General features: G+C 40.5%; 1 protein-coding gene across 7 annotated transcripts in view; it reads left to right on the top strand.

Annotated features, from left to right (window-relative positions):
- The window catches only part of LOC115193592 (potassium voltage-gated channel subfamily H member 1), a 92,011-nt gene that overhangs the window by 51,288 nt on the left and 18,555 nt on the right, over positions 1-22,168 (top strand). For all 7 annotated transcript variants that reach the window (XM_029752383.1, XM_029752382.1, XM_029752381.1 and 4 more), the window contains one exon: positions 3,349-3,545. In XM_029752383.1, coding sequence (XP_029608243.1) covers positions 3,349-3,545 — 197 coding nt within the window. The remainder of the gene's footprint in view (positions 1-3,348; positions 3,546-22,168) is intronic.

Below are 22,168 nucleotides of genomic sequence, written 5' to 3'. Positions count from 1 at the left end.
CCAAAGCATAATGTTTTCACTTCCATGTTTGACGGTGGGGATGGTATTCTTGGGGTCATAGGCAGCATTCCTCCTCCTCCAAACACAGCGAGTTGAGTTGATGCCAAAGAGCTCCATTTTGGTCTCATCTGACCACAACACTTTCACCCAGTTGTCCTCTGAATTTCTTGAGCAGGGGGACCTTGCGGGCGCTGCAGGATTTCAGTCCTTCACGGCATAGTGTGTTACCAATTATTTTCTTGGTGACTATGGTCCCAGCTGCCTTGAGATCATTGACAAGATCCTCCCGTGTAGTTCTGGGCTGATTCCTCACCGTTCTCATGATCATTGCAACTCCACGAGGTGAGATCTTGCATGGAGCCCCAGGCCGAGGGAGATTGACAGTTATTTTGTGTTTCTTCCATTTGCGAATAATCGCACCAACTGTTGTCACCTTCTCACCAAGCTGCTTGGCGATGGTCTTGTAGCCCATTCCAGCCTTGTGTAGGTCTACAATCTTGTCCCTGACATCCTTGGAGAGCTCTTTGGTCTTGGCCATGGTGGAGAGTTTGGAATCTGATTGATTGATTGCTGCTGTGGACAGGTGTCTTTTATACAGGTAACAAGCTGAGAATAGGAGCACTCCCTTTAAGAGTGTGCTCCTAATCTCAGCTCGTTACCTGTATAAAAGACACCTGGGAGCCAGAAATCTTTCTGATTGAAAGGGGGTCAAATACTTATTTTCCTCATTAAAATGCAAATCAATTTATAACATGCGTTTTTTCTGGATTTTTTTGTTGTTATTCTGTCTCTCGCTGTTCAAATAAACCTACCATTAAAATTATAGACTGATCATTTCTTTGTCAGTGGGCAAACGTACAAGATCAGCAGGGGATCAAATACTTTTTCCCCCTCACTGTAAAGAAGGAGCCTTGGCTTGTGCGGGCCAGAACAGCTCATAGGAGCAGGATCTCCTGTTTCTGTAGCGTGAGGCAGCTTGATGTGTAAGTACACCCCCTGGACGCTAGTCTACCCCAATCTGTCTCCTTAATTCTGAGTGCCAAGCAGAGATGCATCAGGTCCCATTTTTACTGTCTTTAGTATAACTCAGCCAGGAATCAAACTCCCAAACTTCCGATCTCAGGGCAGACACTCTAACCACAAGTCCACTGAGTTGGTTCAAACTCCCATCATACTGTTTTGTATGGGGCCATACACACACCCAGGTACGCTCTGTAATTCAATGTTGGCCGTGTATTTGATGGATGTTGGCCGTGTATTTGATGGATGTTGCCAGCTTTTCAACAACGTACCGTAAAGCTGAGGCAGATGTCAACTTTAATTAGGAACAGACTGATATAAACAGTTGGCCGTGTATTTGATGGATGTTGGCCGTTGTTGGCCGTGTATTTGATGGATGTTGGCCGTTGTTGGCCGTGTATTTGATGGATGTTGCCAGCTTTTCAACAACATACCGTAAAGCTGAGGCAGATGTCCGCTTTAATTAGGAAGAGACTGATATAAACAGCTAGCCGTGTATTTGATGGATGTTGGCCGTGTATTTGATGGATTTTGCCGTTTTTGATGGATGTTGGCCGTGTTTTTGATGGATGTTGGCAGCTTTTCAATAACTGTACCGTAAAGGAAACATTTACTTACTATGACAGTGATATGTGGTTGTCTCACCTAGCTATCCTATGATGAATGCACTAACTGTAAGTCGCTCTGGATAAGAGTGTCTGCTAAATGACAAATGTAAAAGTCAGCTTTAATTACAAAGAGACTGATATAAACAGTTCTCATTTCTGGATGCATAGTGTGTGTGTGTGTGTGTGTGTGTGTGTGTGTGTGTGTGTGTGTGTGTGTGTGTGTGTGTGTGTGTGTGTGTGTGTGTGTGTGTGTGTGTGTGTGTGTGTGTGTGTGTGTGTGTGTGTGTGTGTGTGTGTGAGAGAGAGAGAGAGAGATTAGTAGTCTAGATGAGTAGATCAACTAAAATCTATCAGGTTGGTGTTCTGTGTTGTTCTGTTCTAGCTTGTGTTATACTGTACTGGGCTGTGTTGTGTTGATCTGAGCGGTGCTGTACTGTGCTGAGCGTTACTGTGCTACGTTCTTACTTTGTGCTGTGTTAGTCAGAGCTTCTCTGGAGAGTAGGAGATGATCCTGACTTTGTGTTTCTCAAACAATAAATAATTCTATCACCATAGATTATCCGCTACACCATAATGACTGTTTTTCAGTCAATTAACTTCTATTGGGATTTCTTTGCAGTATGGTGATTAGCAAAGTGACTGATGGGAGAGATTTCCTATTTCTCTTCCCAAATGAATATAGAATATTTGTATGTGTTTGATTACGAGAAGACGTGTGTGTGTGTGTGTGTGTGTGTGTGTGCGCGCACCAGAACTAGGTTCAAATACATGTGTATTTTGTTATTTAAATACTTTTTTGTGTATTTGAGTGTTTCCAAATACATTCCAAAATTCAACTACTTGTTTTTTCAAATAAAGGTTATCTGAATACTTGTTTTCAAATGTATTGTTAAAAGTAATTTAAATACCTGAAATAGTATTTGAACCAAGGACTGGTACGTGTGCGTGTGGATGTGTAAATGAATGCATGTCTTGTGAGTTCCAAGTAGGAAAACATCATTAGGTAATATAATGAATCATCTTGTTATATTTTACAGTGACAGCATCAAACATTTTCCCATTCACTCTCAATCATTCAACAAAGATATCAAAACCCTTTTGAATATTGTAGTTTAATAATTTCAATTATTGTCAGTTCATAGACAGCTGTACAGTTAAGTATTGTTGTGAAATGTCTTCTCTTTTTAATAAGCTCATCCATTTTAAATGCAATTTTACAGAATCACAAATAGGATCCTCTCAGAAGCCAGACCCAATGATCAGAACAAATATATATAGAGTCTGTGAATGCTTTGTCAATTCACTGAACATTGATATGATTCACATCAACAAGTTTTATATTTCAGCCAGTAAGATTAATGGATTCAAACAGGCTTTCGTTGCTGTGACTGACAGGGCTTGAACCAAAACACTTTGTTATCCTGCTGAGCCAAAGCCTAGGCATTAACTATGGGAGCAAATGTTCGTCTTCACTTCTCCGGCATAGTCACTCTGGGATAAACTATCTATTGTTATGTCTCAGAAGTAAATGGGTAAATACTCAGTTGTAAACCGGACATTTTAGCTGCTTTCTCTCACTCTCTGCAGGTAAAAAAAAATATTTCGGAAATCTTTCTAAAGTATTAAAAATAATAATTCATAACTAAATCTCAGATGGAAAATCTGTTACATTTAAGAAGTAATATCTTAATCGGTTCTCTCTCTCTCTCTCTGTCTGCAGGTAAGGGGGACGTGTTTGGGGATGTGTTCTGGAAGGAGGTGACCCTAGCCCAGGCGTGTGCCAACGTGCGTGCCCTGACCTACTGTGACCTCCACGTCATCAAACGAGACGCCCTGCAGAAGGTTCTGGAGTTCTACACGGCCTTCTCTAACCACTTCTCACGGAACCTGCTGCTCACCTACAACCTGCGGAAGAGGGTCAGTGTAATTTATTGGACCATCCACTTATCTTCTAGCCTCATAGAACCAGCCTGATAGCTGTTCACCAGACTTGTTCATCTAAGTGATCAGGCTGGTTCACCAGGCCACTCTTCTTCCTCCCTGCCTATCAAACCCATCTTCTTTTCTCATTTCTTTTGTTATTTTATCTTCCTTGACTCCTCTGCCTGTCTTTCATGTCTCAGTCTTTCTCTCTCTCTATTTTCTCTCTGTTCTCCCTTCTCATCATCCGCACAGGGCATCTAAGGCCAGGATTGAAATCAGATCAGCGGTAACCCACAGTGAACGACAAACACATAGCTTATCATTGCTTTTGTTTAAGATGTGTCAGAGGTTTAAATGCATTAGAGTGGTCAAATCCAGAATAGGCTCCTCCTATCGCAGACATTGCCATAGTCGCATTAGTAGAAATCCCTGTTAAATGCAGCCATATTATAAGTTCGAACACTGGTATGTGTGCTTTAATCTACACCGTGATTAGGCTGATATAAATCATTATTATTTTTGTTTAAAGGGAACTTTCACAATTTTCGTAATCTCCAGCACCACCTCAACATCAACATGTGAAAATGGCGCGTTTTTATGTTTTGTAATAAAAAAGATACAGGAAGATAAGTGTTTAATGACATCATCGGTGTGCGTTGTGTGATTTTTAACCAATTATGAGTTGGCATTGCCTGCTAGTTGTCTACTAATTGGTTGAGGATGTCATTTGAAACACTTATCTTTCTCTATCTTTTTTACTACAAAACATAGAAACGTGCCATTTTCACATATGTTGATGTTGGGATGGTGCTGGAGATGAATGTGAAGTAGAATTTTTTTTTACATTTCCCTAAAAATATTTTCAATTTGACTGTCATTATTTCTATATAGCCTACACGTTCTTGTTCTGAACTTCTAACGTGGGCGAGAAACAGTGCATTCAGAAAGTTTTCAGACCCCTTGACTTTTTCCACATTTTGTTACGTTACAGCCTAATTCTAAAATGGAATAAATAAACATTTTCCCCATCAATCTACACACAATACCCCATATTGACAAAGCAAGAAATGATTGCAAATTTGTAAAAAAAATAAAAAACGGAAATATCGCATATACATAAGTATTCAGACCCTTTACTCAGTATTTTGATGAAGCACCTTTGGCAGCGATTACAGCCTTGAGTCTCTTTGGTATGACGCTACAAGCTTGGCACGCCTGTATTTGAGGAGTTTCTTCCATTCTCTGCAGATCCTCTTAAGCACTGTCAGGTTGGATGGGGAGCGTCACTGAACAGCTATTTTCAGGTCTCTTCAGAAATGTTCAATCCGGTTCAAATCCAGGCTCTGGTTGAGCCACTCAAGGACATTCAGAGACTTGTCCCGAAGCTAACTCCTGCATTGTCTTGGCTGTGTGCTTAGGGTCGTTGTTCTGTTGGAAGGTGAACCTTCACCCCAGTCTGAAGTCCCGAGTGCTCTGGAGCAGGTTTTCATAAATAATCTCTCTGTACTTTCCTCCGTTCATCTTTCCCTCAATTCTGACTACTCTCCCAGTCCCTGCCAGTTCAAACCATCCCCACAGCATGATGCTGACACCACCATGCTTCACCGTAGGGATGGTGCCAGGTTTCGTCCGGAATAACGCTTGGCATTCAGGCCAGAGTTCAATCTTGGTTTCATCAGACCAGAGAATCTTGTTTCTCATGGTCTGAGATTCCTTTTTGTGCCTTTTGGCAAACTCCAAGCGGGCTGTTATGTGCCTTTTACTGAGGAGTGGCTTCCGTCTGGCCACTCTACCACAAAGACCTGATTGGTGGAGTACTGCAGAGATGCTTGTCCTTCTGGAAGGTTCTCCCAACTCCATAGAGGAACTCTGTCAGAGTGACCATGGGGTTCTTGGTCACTTCCCTGACCAAGGCCTTTCTCCCCCGATTGCTCAGTTTTGCCGGGCGGCCAGCTCTAGGAAGAGTCTTGGTGGTTCCAAACTTGTTCCATTTAAGAATGATGGAGGCTGCTGTGTTCTTGGGGACCATCAATGCTGCAGAAATGTTTTGGTACCCTTCCCCAGATCTGACCCTCGACAGATTCCTGTCTGAGCTCTACGGACAATTCCTTTGACCTCATGGCTTGGTTTTTGCTCTGACATGCACTGTCAGCTGTGGGACCTTATATAGACAGGTGTGTGCCTTTCCAAATCATGTCCAATCAATTGAATTTACCACAGGTGGACTCCAATCAAGTTGTAGAAACATCTCAAGGATGATCAATGGAAACAGGATGCACCTGAGCTCAATTTCGATTCTCATAGCAAAGGATCTGAATTTCTGTTTTTATTTTTAATACATTTTCAAAACAAATCTAAACCTGTTTTTGCTTTGTCATTATGGGGTATTGTGTGTAGATTGATGAGGATTTTTTTAAACATTTAAACTATTTTAGAATAAGGCTGGTATGTAACAAAATGTGGAAAAAGTCAAGGGGTCTGAATACTTTCAGAATGCACTAAGGATAGGTGTGGTTTTGTGACAAGGGCCACTTGGTGTCTTTCATATATATCTCTTATTTTTATTTTATTTATAATTGAATGTAATATTTTGTTCTTGTCTATAATGTTTTGTACTTTGTCATGTATTTGTACGTTTTATGTGGAACCCAGGGAGAATAACTTCTGCGTGTGCAGTAGCAGATGGGGATCCTAATAAACTAAATCGTAAGAGCAGCCGCCCTCTAATTTAACAGCTCCTACGTAATTACACCGTAGACACCAACTAAACAAATGCAATATATGCTATGCTATGTTTTTCAGCTAACCCGAGTAACCACTGATCTAATGAATCCTGACCTAAGCTTCTGATCTAATCAATATCATCTCATTGTAACAATCAGAGAAAAGTCAATAGCAGATTACAACTTGGTATTTTGAAGTCCATATCACTTTTATATTAGCAGTATCAGCATAAACTCTTTGATTTTCAGTTATAGACGAAATCCATGCCGATCACCTTCTAGATTATTTTTCTTTGGAATTAATGAATCATTAAGCGGTGATTCTGAGATGTTAGATGATAGATTGTATGATGGTGGATCAGATGAGATCAGATGTACAAAGCTTACTTATGAATGGTATTGTGACAGGATGTACCAGGGCTGCAGCAGAGGTGTGTCTGTCTGTGTCCTACTCTGCACTGTGATGTGTGATCTTCTCTCTGAGCATGATGTGAGAGCTTTGATATTTGGTATTTTATTAGGATCCCCATTAGCTGTTGCAAAAGCAGCAGCTACTCTTCCTGGGGTCCACACAAAACATGAAACATGACGTAATACAGAACATTAATTGACAAGAACAGCTCAAGGACAGTACTATGTACATTTTAAACGCCTACCTACAGTATCAATGCATACAGTATCCAGGTCAAATAGGGGAGAGACGTTGTGCAGTGAGATGTTGCTTATCTGTTTTTTGAAACCAGCTTTGCTGTTCATTTGAGCAATATGAGATGGAACAGAGTTCCATGCAATCATGGCTCTATATAATACTGTGTTTTCTTGAATTTGTTCTGGATTTAGGGGCTGAAAAGACCCCTGGTGGCATGTCTGGTGCGGTGTGTGTCAGTGCTGTGTGTAACATGCAAACAATTTAGATTTTTCAACACATTTAATGTTTCTTATAAAAAATAAGTGATGCAGTCAGTCTCTCCTCAACTCATAGCCAAGATAAACTGGCATGCATAGTATTTATATTAGCCCTCTGATTACAGTGAAGAGCAAGATGTGTCGCTCTATTCTGGGCCAGCTGCAGCTTAACTAGGTGCTTCTTTGCAGCACTTGACCACATGACTGGAAAATAATCAAGATAAGATCAAAGTAGAGCCTGCAGGATTTTCTTTGTGGAGTGTGGTGTCAAAAAAGCAGACCATCTTCACAACCACTGAATCAATATGTTTTGACCATGACAGTTTACAATCCAATGTAACACAAAGTAATTTAGTCTCCTCAAGCTGCTCAACAGCTGATGTTACTTTGTGAACTGAGCACAGGCTCACCACTTAACCACAGCTGTGTGCTGTACTGTGGGATAGATAGCCAGCGTTTTGCAGCGATGAGTAAGCTATCAAGGCGCTCTTGGACCTCAGCCTGGCATGGCTCAATCAATACACCAATGACGTATTTAGGGGAGCAGGAGAGGGAGGAAGGGAGAAATGGAAAGGTTGTAAGAACCATTTGGATAGTTGGAAATGTGGGCAGATTATTTACAAATATTCTCATTTTATAACTATCACTACTACATTTCTAGATGATAATGTTAATGATAATGATACATGCCTGTGATTTTGTTTGTTCATGTTTGTTCATGTAAGACTTTTAAATGTTGCAAATTCAATCAAAAATCCACATTGATACATGTTTACATCGATAAGATATGGTGAAAACAATGTTAACTCAACGCAGTTTTGCCTGATGAGCTAGATAAATGCTTGAACTACACTACCAGTCAAAAGTTTGGACACACCTACTCATTCAAGGGTTTTCTTTATTTTTACTATTTTCTACATTGTAGAATAATAGTGAAGACATCAAAACTATGAAATAACACATATGGAATCATGTAGTAACCCAAAAAATGTTTAACCTGTTGGGGATAGGGGGCAGTATTTGCACGGCCGGATAAAAAACATACCCGATTTAATCTGGTTACTACTCCTGCCCAGTAACTAGAATATGCATATAATTGTTTGATTTGGATAGAAAACACCCTGAAGTTTCTAAAACTGTTTGAATGGTGTCTGTGAGTATAACAGAACTCATTTGGCAGGCCAAAACCTGAGAAGATTCCAAACAGGAAGCGCTCTCTCTGACTATTTCTTGGCCTTCTTGATCATCTCTATCCAAAACAGGGGGTCTCTGGCATAACGTGACATTTTCTAACGCTCCCATAGGCTCTCAGAAGGCGCCAGAACGTTGAATGGTGACTTTGCAGGCCACGGCTGAAAAACAGTAGCGCATTTGGATAGTGGTCGATCTGAGAACAATGAGACTGGGGCGCGTGCACGAGAAGACTCCATGTTTTTATTTTTTCGTCTTTGAACGAAAACAGGGTTTCCCGGTCGGAATATTATCGCTTTTTTACGAGAAAAATCGCATAAAAATTGATTTTAAACAGCGTTTGACATGCTTTGAAGTACGGTAATGGAATATTTTGAATTTTTTTGTCACGAAATGCGCCGGGCGCGTCACCCTTCTTTACCCTTCGGATAGTGTCTTGAACGCACAAACAAAACGCTGCTATTTGGATATAACTATGGATTATTTGGAACCAAACCAACATTTGTTATTGAAGTAGAAGTCCTGGGAGTGCATTCTGACGAAGAACAGCAAAGGTAATCCAATTTTTGTAATAGTAAATCTGAGTTTGGTGAGTACCACACTTGGTGGGTGTCAAAATAGCTAGCCCGTGATGGCCGGGCTATCTACTCAGAATATTGCAAAATGTGCTTTCACCGAAAAGCTATTTTAAAATCGGACACCGCGATTGCATAAAGGAGTTCTGTATCTATAATTCTTAAAATAATTGTTATGTTTTTTGTGAACGTTTATCGTGAGTAATTTAGTAAATTCACCGGAAGTGTTCGGTGGGAATGCTAGTCACATGCTAGTCACATGCTAATGTAAAAAGCTGTTTTTTGATATAAATATGAACTTGATTGAACAAAACATGCATGTATTGTATAACATAATGTCCTAGGAGTGTCATCTGATGAAGATCATCAAAGGTTAGTGCTGCATTTAGCTGTGGTTTGGGTTTATGTGACATTATATGCTAGCTTGAAAAATGGGTGTCTGATTATTTCTGGCTGGGTACTCTGCTGACATAATCTAATGTTTTGCTTTCGTTGTAAAGCCTTTTTGAAATCGGACAGTGTGGTTAGATTAACAAGAGTCTTGTCTTTTAATATGGTGTAAAATAGTCATATGTTTGAGAAATTGAAGTAATAGCGTTTCTAAGGTATTTGAATATCGCGCCACGGGATTCCACTGGCTGTTGAGTAGGTGGGACGCAAGCGTCCCACTGGCCCAGAGAGGTTAATAAATCAAAATATATTTTATATTCTTTAAAGTAGCCACCTTTTGCCTTGATGAGGGGGGTGGAGACGAGCACAAAGACGGGTGAAACAGATCAGGGTGTGACAGAATAAGTAGGTGTGTCCAAACTTTGGACTGGTACTGTACATTGATGCAAACTGCCTGATCAGCAGGCTAATGTCTAGGAAATGCTGTCTTTGTAAGCCATACATCAGCACCTAACATTTTAGCCTAAATAGTCCTCTAGGTTATGTGTTTGATATCTGTCAAAACTGTTGACATGTACATTGATGGAACAATCTACAGAATACCCTACAATTGGAACGCATTGGTGCCTTTCAGGCAATTCAGATTGTTAGAGGATCTCTTCACTGAGGAATGTGTTTTTTTTAATGATTTGTGTTTTTACATTTTTTTCAAAATTATTATTATTTTTCTTCTGCTCCTTGTAGTGTAATTCTGTGTAATTTTTGGGGGGTCTGAATGCAGTGCTCCCTCGAAAAATAAACATTGGTCTCAATGGGACTCTCCCTGTCTAAATAAGGGTTAACAAAAAAATTATGGAAGAGTCAGTCAGACAAAAAGTGTAATTGGTGTTACTCAATTTAAATGAAGGAAAATTGCATGTTGAGTAAAATTATGAATCATATCACTTCATCAGTAAATAATATAAGGGTTAATAACCTTAGATTTGAGCATATGTGGCTTTCATTTAAGAAAATCCTCAATTACCTCAAATGTGTCATTGCTGTTACCGTCATTGGTGTTACAACTCCTACTGGTGGCACAATGTAATTATAATGGTTAAAAATATAAAAAATGATTAAGCTGCCACATTAGTTGATTTAGAATACATTTAAATAAACAAAACATTTTGAAAAGTGAAGTTTTTTCCAAAATGCCATGCCCAAATACCACTGCAATTCATGAATGACCCAGCTCAACCAAACATGTAATGTGTTTAATTTAATTAAGGACAAGTTTGTAAGCTACAGTTGCAATGCAAACACGCAATACTGAATTGCAAGCAGGTGTTGTAGCTACATATAGTGTAGAATACATATAATGTACTGAAATCACAGGATAAGGGATTTTTTTTAATAAAGGCTTTGAGCGAGTCCATGTAAACTCACTCATGGGGAAGGCAGTACACAGACTTAAGTATTAATAACAATAGTTATGATGAATATAGTGATTTTCCCATGTGCTCAAAGCAGTTTACATTGTGTAGGGGAAACTCATCCCATTTCATCTACTGCCACACCACATCAGTCAACAACATGTACTTCAGCTGGCCAGCTCTGCACTATCAGTGTAAAACCATGCTGAGATTACAGTGTTTGTGTGTCTGTGATAGAGTGCATGCGTGTGGATGTGTGTGTACGTTCGTGCATGCATCTGTGCGACCGCACATAAGCCTTGCTTCTGCTGTAAATGACCTCCGCATGTGAGTCAATGCAGATAAGACAACCATACACAGACAATGGGATGCTGCAGCTATCTACGGCAGTGGAGGTTGCTGAGGGGAGGATGGCTCATAATAATGGCATGGAAACCAAATCTTTTGATGCCATTCCATTGCTCCGTTCCAGCCATTATTATGAGCCATCCTCCCCTCAGCAGCCTTCACTGATCTACGGTGTCTTTGCGACCATCCGGCCTCTCCGAGGGCTCAGGTGGGATAGGAGATAATCAATCTGTTCTTGCACTCCATAGCTATAACTCTCTGTAACAGGACACAGATCCAGAGGAGACACCAATGGGGGCTCTACCCCTGTAACGTGGCCCCCTGAAAATACCACAAAATAATCTATGTCAAAAGTAATGCCCTTACAGGTCAAATAGGTCCCTAGAGTGGCGCTGTAATGAGGATTGGTTTTGACTTGACGGGGTCCATGATGTTATCTGACAGATCTGTTGATCATCTGTCTCTTGTTTACTAGTTATTATGATCGCTACCATGTCTTTTAAGGTAGGTTTACAGGCCTTTGGTGGGTGTGTGTGTGTGTGTGTGTGTGTGTGTGTGTGTGTGTGTGTGTGTGTGTGTGTGTGTGTGTGTGTGGTGTAAAGGGTGAGTGATTACATACCAATGTAACAGAGGTTAGAAAAGGTTACTTGGCACGCTTCACCTGGTTCTCTCTCAGGAGCCAATCAGTGAGCAGATTGAGTGGAATGTCCTTTTGATTGGTCACATAATGCAGCACCACCCACTGTGATGCCCCATCCAGCACCAGGTGAGCTAAATCCATTGCTAACATACCTAACAAAACCTCCAAACACCACTCAGTTTAAAATCCACTGACAACACAGATCCATGTTCCGTCTGAAGCCGCCATGACCAGTTTACGCCATAGTGGCCTATTGTGACGTTCATTAATATCAACCTATTGGCCCCTGAGATGTCAAACACCATTGGGGGAAAGTGGTGCATGGGCCTCATTTGTTTTAGAGATTAGCTGAGATTGTAAAACTCAAGGTCTTTTCTGCTTTGGTGAAACCCAATACTTTGATGACCATGGAACGTTTTGGTTCCAGAACGTATTAGCTTACCTGAGGCTTCCTCCACACGGCTAGCGCTTACCGTAGCACTCTGAGTGAAGCGTCGGGGGACTTCCCTCTGCTTACTGATGTCATTCATATGGTAATTTGGGGCGGCAGGTAGCCTAGTGGTTAGAGCGTTGGGCCAGTAACCGAAAGGTTGCTAGAGCGAATCCCCGAGCTGACAAGGTAAAAATCTGGCGTTCTGCCCCTGAACAAGGCAGTTAACCCACTGTTTCTAGGCTGTCATTGTAAATAAGAATTTGATCTTAACTGACTTGCCTAGTTAAATAAAAATATATAGTGCTCCCTCTCCTGTGTGTGTGTACATTTGCGTGCTGACTTATTACAACTCTTATCCTGGATGCAAATTGTTGTTTCACTATATTGAGTATAGTAGACTTTTTGGAATGTATGTGATCTGCTTCAACACAAAGCAGTAAACTGGAAATTGGCAGCAGTGTGTTTATAGCCTAATGCTTGGAGAATTGAAGAGTGGACCATTAAGGCAGGTAGCTTTAGTTTGGTTTCCTGGTGCTGCTCATTGCTGCTAATTCAATAGCCTTAGTATATATTCAAAAGCCAGCCACTACAGATAATTGATAACTTGGCCTATAAATCAGTCAGATCTAAAAAGAAAGAAAGAACAGACTGACTGCACTTAGTAGGCCAGTTGTCTCCATGGAGAACTATTTAGTATTTCTATCTCAATCTATGAACAGTATTATGCTATTGAGACACACAGGAAGGGTTGGTGCATTGGGTTGTGTCTGTCCACAGTAAATGCTACAGTACTGATGAACCCTGGCAGGCTGAACTTACCCCTCAGACCCAGACTTGGCCTCACCCTTCCTCCTCCTCATCCCCTCCTCCTCACCCGTCTGTCCATTCCTGCCTCATCAGCACCAAACTCTGCTGAGCCTATGCCCTGATCTCTGCTGATCTTGTCCTTTCTGCTCACTAAACATCAAACACAGTTTGCTGTCTCTGTGACCTGTAAAACGAAGTTTGCTTTCTCTGTTGTTAACAGAGCTTTTCCTACGAGGGCAGTGTAATGAGCTTACAAAAGCCCGCCAATTGTCAGCTACCATTTGTAAGCAAAACGTCCTCTCATCCATATGAAACACCACTATGTGGATTGAGACTTTAAACATGATCCCAAGGAAACGAAAGGATGGCAGATAAGGAGGTACGGAAAGGAAGAGGGAGGATAGAGCATTAGAGAAGGGAAATAGGGAGGACTGGAATGGAGAGAAGAGTTGCTGTGTGAGAAACCAAGTGGCGGGCTGCTGTTTTATTGTTTCCTCAGAATTAAGGAGTGGGCTTTTTTAAAGAGTGGCAAAGTGCTATAGAGGAAGAGAATTGGAAGAATAGAACACAAGGGGACAAGAGGAAGACTGGAATGGAGACTTGCTGTAGATGGGAGTGAAGGGGAAGGATTTGAGTGGCGAGAACATGTTGATTCTGAGTTGTAGTGACAGTCTATGTCTCCCACCATCTGCAGCAGTGTGTTTAATGGCTGGTCTCCGGGCAGATTTATAGACCTTAACTAAACTCTGGTGATTTATTGAGACAGACCTCCTCCTTCCTAACAACATCAATCTCACCTAGGAGCTAGGGTTGTACAGACGTATCAGAAACATGTCTTTCTACCAGACCATTTCCTGTCCATGGGCGCGGCAGGGACGGAAGAGCATTTACAGAATGGTGCATGCTGGGTAATGGTAGTTAGATGACAAAGTAGTGAGAGGATATCACACATCATTAAAATAAATACATTTAATATATAATAATACTACAATAATATAGTAATATGTATCTTCATGGGATATTACTTTAGTAGAGTAGAATGTCTGACTTTGTGAGAGTAGGAAAAAGTTATATGGTAATGATGCAGTGGCTTGCGAAAGTATTCACCCCCTTGGCATTTTTCCTATTTTATTGCCTTACAGCCTGTAATTAAAATAGATTTTTGGGGGGTTTGTATCATTTGATTTACACAACATGCCTACCACTTTGAAGATGCAAAATATTTTTTTCCGTGACACAAACAAGAAATAAGACCAAAAAAAACAGAACTTGAACGTGCATAACTATACTATACTTTTGCCCATTCTTCAAGGCGAAACTGCTCCAGCTCCTTCATGTTGGATGGGTTCCGCTGGTGTATGGAATATTTAAGTCATACCACAGATTCTCAATTGTATTGAGGTCTGGGCTTTGACTAGACCATTCCAAGACATTTAAATGTTTCCCCTTAACTTCTATGGGCTACGTGGGATGCTAGCGTCCCACCTGCGGGACACAGCCAGTGAAATATCAGGGCGGAAAATTCAAAACAACAAAATGTCATAATTCAACTTTCTCAAACATACAACTATTTTACACCATTTTAAAGATACACTTCTCCTTGATGTAACCACATTGTCCGATTTCAAAAAGGCTTTACAGCGAAAGCAAAACATTAGATTATGTTAGGAGAGTACATAGACAAAAATAATCACACAGCCATTTTCCAAGCAAGGACATGTGTCAATAAAACCCAAAACACAGCTAATGAAGCACTAACCTTTGACGATCTTCATCAGATGACACTCCTAGGACATTATGTTACACAATACATGTATGTTTTGTTCGATAAAGTTCATATTTATATCCAAAAACAGCATTTTACATTGGCGTGTGATGTTCAGAAAATGTATTCACACCAAAACTTCCGGTGAATGTGCACATCAATTTACAAAAATACTCATCATAAACGTTGACAAAATATATAACAATTATTTAAAGAATTATAGATAGACTACTCCTGGATGCAACCACTGTGTCAGATTTTAAAATAGCTTTACAGAGAAAGCACATTTTTCAATATTCTGAGTACATAGCTCGCCATCACAGCAAGCTATATAGACACCCGCCAAGTTCGGGGTCACCTAAACTCCGAATTAGTATTATAAATATTCTCTTACCTTTGCTGATCTTCGTCAGAATGCACTCCCAGGACTGCTACTTCCACAAGAAATGTTGTTTTTGTTCGAAATAATCCATATTTATGTCCAAATACCTCCGTTTTGTTCGTGCGTACAGATCACTTATCCGAAGGCATAACACGCGAGCGCGGTACCAGAGGCGAAAAGTCAAAATGTTCCATTACCGTACTTAGAAGCATGTCAAACGTTGTTTAAAATCAATCTTTATGGTATTTTTAACGTAAAATTGCGATAATATTCCAACCGGACAATAGCATATTTATTCAAGAAGAAAAAGAAGGAACGGCGCACTCGCGGGACTGCGCATATCCAATCCCTTTGTTCACAGGCAGTCCACTCATTGACTGAGCTCCTATTATCTGCCCAGTGACAGGAGAATGCTGAAAGAACTTTCTGAAGGCTGTTGACAGCCAATGGAAGCCTTAGGAAGTGCAACGTGACCCCACAGAAACTGTAGTTTTGATAGAGAATCAAAAGAACTACAATTCTCAGACTTTCCACTTCCTGGTTGGATTTTTCTCAGGTTTTTGCCTGCCATAAGAGTTCTGTTATACTCACAGACACCATTCAAACAGTTTTAGAAACTTCAGAGTGTTTTCTATCCAAATCTACTAATAATATGCATATTCTAGTTTCTGGGCCAGAGTAGTAACCAGTTTAATTTGGGTACGTTTTTCATCCGGTCGTGAAAATACTGCCCCCTACACCCCAACAGGTTAAACCACTCAAGTGTTGCTTTAGCACTATGCTTAGGGTCATTGTCCTGCTGGAAGGTGAACCTCCGTCCCAGTCTCAAATCTCTGGAAGACTGAAATAGGTTTCCCTCAAGAATATCCCTGTATTTATCGCCATCCATCATTCCTTCAATTCTGACCAGTTTCCCAGTCCCTGCCGATGAAAAACATCCCCCACAGCATGATGCTGCCACCACCATGCTTCACTGTGGAGATGGTATTCTCGGGGTGATGAGAGGTGTTGGGTTTGCGCCAGACATAGTTTTCCTTGATGGCCAAAAAGCTACATTTTAGTTTCATCTGACCAGAGTACCTTCTTCCATATGTTTCCCACATGCCTTTTGCCAAACGTGTTTGCTTATTCTTTTCTTTAAGCAATGGCTTTTTTCTGGCCACTCTTCCGTAAAGCCCAGCTCTATGGAATGGAGGGCTTAAAGTGGTCCTATGGACAGATACTCCAATCTCCGCTGTGGAGCTTTGTATCTCCTTCAGGGTTATCTTTGGTCTCTTTGTTACCTCTCTGATCAATGCCCTCCTTGCCTGGTCTGAGTTTTGGTGTGCGGCCCTCTCCTGGCAGGTTTGTTGTGATGCCATATTCTTTCAATTTTTTAATAATGGATTTAATGGTGCTCTGTGAGAGCTCCTTGGTCTTCATAGTTCCGCTTGCTTGGTGGTGCCCCTTGCTTAGTGGTGTTGCAGACTCTGGGGCCTTTCAAAACAGGTGTGTGTGTATATATATTGAGATCATGTGACAGATCATGTGACACTTAGATTGCACACAGGTGGACTTTATTTAACTAATTATGTGACTTCTGAAGGTAATTAGTTGCACCAGATCCTATTTAGGGGCTTCATAGCAAAGGGGTTGAATACATATATATGCACCCACCACTTTTCCGTTTTTTCTTTTTTTTATAATTTTTGAAACAAGTTATTTTTTTCACTTCACCAATTTGGACTATTTTGTGTTTGTCCATTACATGATATCCAAATAAAAATCTATTTAAATTATAGGTTGTAATGCAACAAAATAGGAAAAACACCAAGAGGGGTGAATACTTTTGCAAGGCACTGTACTGATCACCTTAGATTTCTCAGCTACATTAGAATGTGGCAAGGGTCAGCAAAGGATTCATGTTTTTTTCCAGGGCTCTGCTGTCTAATGGAAAAGACCATTTCCATTGAAAGATGTTAGTTGTGACAATTATAGTTGCATGAGCCACACCAGTGTCTTTTATGCAACCCAGGTTTGTGGGACGACCATTAAATCCGAGAAGCGTGATTCATTTTAATCAAAGTGGTTGATGATGAATAATCTGTCATTATATCATATGGTTATGTGTGTGTGCGTGACCTGTATGAGCAATGATGAGCATATGTTGAACGCTCAGCGTTGTCCTCTGGCATAAGGGCTATTCATCACCAACCTGTTGTGTGTCATTGATTGGAGAGACTACCAGCAGCAGCATCCAATTCCTCAGAGATATGTTACTAATTATGATAAATAACTGTTGTTATAAGGAAAAATGTATTGGAAGACGGTAACTCTGGTATGCACACACATTTCCTGTATTATGAGTGCTTGATTTTATTTACAATGCTTCAGGACATAATCAAATCAAATTTCAAATCAAATTGTATTTGTCACATGCGCCTAATACAGGTGTAGACCTTACGTGAAATGCTTACTTACAAGCCCTTAACCAACAATGCAGTTCAAGAAATAGAGTTAAGAAAATATTGACTAAACTAGTGTTTATTTTTTTTTATGTTTTTTTTATTAAATTAAAACGATTACAACCATATTACAACCTGCGCCCTCGAATTGAAATGCCACCAATGGAACTGACATGATTTTATATTCTATATGTCAGAGAGGCATATTTGTTCTACATAGCATATTTCTATCTGAACGTTCCAAAATGTTGCGTCCTGCTGAACGCTCCTCAGATTTGCTGGATGGGGGCTGATGTAATCATTGTGATAGAACCAAGAAAATGCATAATAGTATAACGTTGCTCTATTATATAGTCAGGTGAAATCAGTTGAAAATGTCAGACTATTTATAATGATAGAGCTAATGTTATTAATGGATTCCAAATTGCAGATCGGAATGCTTTTAAGCTGACAAATAAAACACACTTCAACAATCAGAGAGATAATATTTAGCATTTTACATAATATAACAAAGTACATTACAGTTGCGTGAGAGCATTTTGCATTTCCACATAATATTATAAATACGTTGTATTACATCAGTTCACACTTATTCATTGTAAAAGTCTTAGAGTTAAGGACTTATTTTATTTTACCAGGCAAGTCAGTTAAGAACAAATTCTTATTTTCAATGACAGCCTAGGAACAGTGGGTTAACTGCCTTGTTCAGGGGCAGAATGACAGATTTGTACCTTGTCAGCTTGGGGATTCGATCTTGCCCATGGAGAGAAGGCCGAAGATATTCATAAATAGGAATCTCTTTGGGATTCAGGAACTTGGAAGAGACTGTCATTTTTAACCTTCGATCGAAATGTAATTATTTTATGCTTTTGATTGAAGATTAAAGTCCCGCAATGGGACGGAATCCCTACTGTACCTTTCAGATGTTTCTCCTTCAACAGTAGAGAAACACAATCTGCACATGGCAACAGATTTAGGCTTTCTCATGTTTGAGTGAGTAGAAGATCTGTTTATTTCAGAAACCACACAGTCATCCTGACCTGCTAAAAAACAAGACGAAGATGGAAATTCAAATAATACAAATCTATGATTTTTCAATGAACAGGAAAGCAATAATGTTTTCCAAAATACAGTGCATTCCGAAAGTATTCAGAACCCTTGACTTTTTCCACATTTTATGTTGCAGCCTTATTCTAAAATGCATTAAATTGTTTCCCCCCCTCATCAATCTACACACAATACCCCATAAAATCTGAAATATGACATTTACATAACTATTCAGACCCTTTACTCAGTGCATTGTTGAAGCACCTTTGCCAGCGATTACACCCTCAAGTCTTCTTGGGTATGATGCCACAAGCTTGGCACACCTGTATTTTGGGAGTTTCTCACATTCTTCTCTGCGGATCCTCTCAAGCTCTGTCAGGTTGGATTGGGAGTGTTACTGCACAGCTATTTTCGGGTCTTTCCAGAGATGTTCGATCGGGTTCAAGTCCGAGCTCTGGCTGGACCACTCAAGGACATTCAGAGACTTGTCCCAAAGCCACCCCTGCATTGTCTTTGCTGTGTGCTTAGGGTCGTTGTCCTGTTGGAAGGTGAACCTTCGCCCTAGTCTGAAAACCTGCTCCAAAGCGCTCAAGACTTCATCAAGGATCTCTCTGTACTTTGCTCTGTTCATCTTTCCCTCAATCCTGACTACTCTCCCAGTCCCTGCTGCTGAAAAACATCCCCAAAGCATGATGCTACCTCTACCATGCTTCACCGTAGGGATGGTACCAGGTTTCCTCCAGAAGTGACGCTTGGCATTCAAGCCATAGAGTTCAATCTTGGTTTCATCAGACCAGAGAATCTTGTTTCTCATGGTCGGAGTCCTTTAGGTGTCTTTTGGCAAACTCCAAGCGGGCTGTCATGTGCCTTTTACTGAGGAGTGGCATCTGCCTGATTGGTGGAGTGCTGCAGAGATTGTTGTCCTTCTGGAAGGTTCTCCCTTCTCCACAGAGGAAATCTGGAGCTCTGTCAGAGTGACCATGGGGTTCTTGGTCACCTCCCTGACCAAGGCCCTTCTCCCCCGATTGCTGTTTGGACGGGCGGCCAGCTCTAGGAAGAGTATTGGTGGTCCCAAACTTCTTCCATTTAAGAACGGTAGAGGCCAATGTGTTCTTGGGGACCTTCAATGCTGCAGAAATGTTTTGGTGCCCTTCCTCAGATCTGTGCCTCGACACAATCCTGTCTCTAAGCTCTACGGACAATTCCTTCGATCTCATTGTTTGTTTTTTTTCTCTGACATACACTGTCAACTGTGGGACCTTATATAGACAGGTGTGTGCCTTTCTAAATCATGTCCAATCAATTTAATTTACCACAGGTATACTCCAATCAAGTTGTAGAAACATCTCAAGGATCATCAATGGAAACAGGATGCACCTGAGCTCAATGTCGAGTCTCATAGCAAAGGGTCTGAATATAATGTAAATAAGGTATTTCTGTTGTTTTATTTTTAATACATTTGCAAAAATTACTAAAACCCTGTTTTTGCTTTGTCATTATGGGGTATTGTGTGTAGATTGATGAGCGTAACAAAAGGGGAAGGGGTCTGAATACTTTCCGAATGCACTGTATATAAAATTATGAGAAATGTATTGAATTATAGAGAGTTGGGAAGGAGCTGTGTGAGTGAACAGGAGTGTGAGGCTCCACATGAGGTAAACTACCAGGGTCGCAGAAGGAAATAGGAGTTTAAACTTCTTAGGGATCAAATCCCGTTAACGGGATCGATTTGACAACAGCCAGTGAAAGTGCAGGGCGCCAAATTCAAACAACAGAAATCACATAATTAAAATTCCTCAAACATACAAGTATTATACACCATTTTAAACCACAGTGTCCGATTTCAAAAAGGCTTTACGGTGAAAGCATACCATGCGATTATGTTAGGTCAGCGCCTAGTCACAAAATCATACAGCCATTTTCCAGCCAAAGAGAGGAGTCACAAAAAGCAGAAATAGAGATAAAATTAATCACTAACCTTTGATGATCTTCATCAGATGGCACTCATAGGACTTCATGTTACACAATACATGTATGTTTTGTTCGATAAAGTTCATATTTATATGCAAAAATCTCAGTTTACATTGGCGTGATATGTTCACTAATGTTTTTCTTCCAAAACATCCGATGATTTTGCAGAGAGCCACATCAATTTACAGAAATACTCATCATAAATGTTGCTGAAAGATACAAGTGTTATGCATAGAATTAAAGATAAACTTCTCCTTAATGCAACTGCTGTGTCAGATTTCAAAAAAGCTTTACGGTGAAAGCACACCATGCAATAATCTGAGTACAGCGCTCAGCCACCAAAACAAGCCATACAGATACCCGCCATGTTGCGGAGTCAGTAAAAGTCAGAAATAGCGTTATAAATATTCACTTACCTTTGATGATCTTCATCGGAATGCACTCCCAGGAATCCCAGTTCCACAATAAATGTTTGTTTTGTTCGGTAAAGTTAATCTTTATGTCCAAATACCTCCTTTTTGTTTGCGCGTTTAGTTCACTATTCCAAATGCACAAGGCGCAGGCACTAAGTCCAGACGAAAACTCAAAAAAGTTCCATTACAGTTTGTAGAAACATGTCAAACGATGTATAGAATCAATCTTTGAACGTAGCTCGTGCTCACGGCCGCCGTGTGACTAAACTAAAGGCTTTCAGCCAGACCACTGGTTCAAACAGCTCTTATTTGCTCCCCTTTCCCAATAGAAGCCTGAAACAACGTTCTAAAGACTGTTGACATCTAGTGGAAGCCTTAGGAAGTGCAATCTGACCAAATTTACACTGTAAATTGGATAGGCAATTACTTGAAAAACTACAAACCTCAGATTTCCCACTTCCTGGTTGGATTCTTCTCAGGTTTTCGCCTGCCATTTGAGTTCTGTTGTACTCACAGACATCATTCAAACAGTTTTAGAAACTGTCAGTTTTAGAAACAGAGTGTTTTCTATCCAAATCAACTAATAATATGCATATCTTAGCTTCTGGGCCTGAGTAGCAGGCAGTTTACTCTGGGCACGCTTTTCATCCGAATGTGAAAATACTGCCCCCCAGCCCAAAGAAGTTAATATGATACTTGTGTGTGTGTGTGTGTGTGTGTGGCAGGCTATGGAGGAGGAGGAGAGCTTCAATAACAGTTCAGTGCAGGAAGCAATTTACAATCAGCAGCAGTGTTTGGGGCAAAGGGATACGAAGCAAAATGCCCAATTCTGAGGAGACTAAAAAGGAGGGCAATATGTGACCATCGATCTTGGTCCACTGTCACAGTTATAGTGAAAACGAATGAATCATAGTAATGAAAAGTACACCCTTCCACGATTAGGGTGGTGGATGAAATTTACGGTTGCAATATTGTCACCTAGCTATCTTCCCCAGTGGGCAAAACTAGTTGCATCAACATTACAACCCGATTTCAACCTATAAATGGGTTGCAATGACATTCAACCAGATTTAAAAATAAAAGGAGAGCCGCACACTCTATGAGCTCAGATGCTTTAATACCATCGTTTAGGCAGCCAATCTGTCTTCATCAGGGTATAGTAACTGGTTA

The sequence above is a fragment of the Salmo trutta genome, chromosome 5 (assembly GCF_901001165.1).
Source record: "Salmo trutta chromosome 5, fSalTru1.1, whole genome shotgun sequence".
Classification (NCBI taxonomy): Eukaryota; Metazoa; Chordata; class Actinopteri; order Salmoniformes; family Salmonidae; genus Salmo; species Salmo trutta.
Note: the sequence above shows the minus strand (reverse complement) of the source record. Positions and strands in the feature narration are given on the sequence as shown.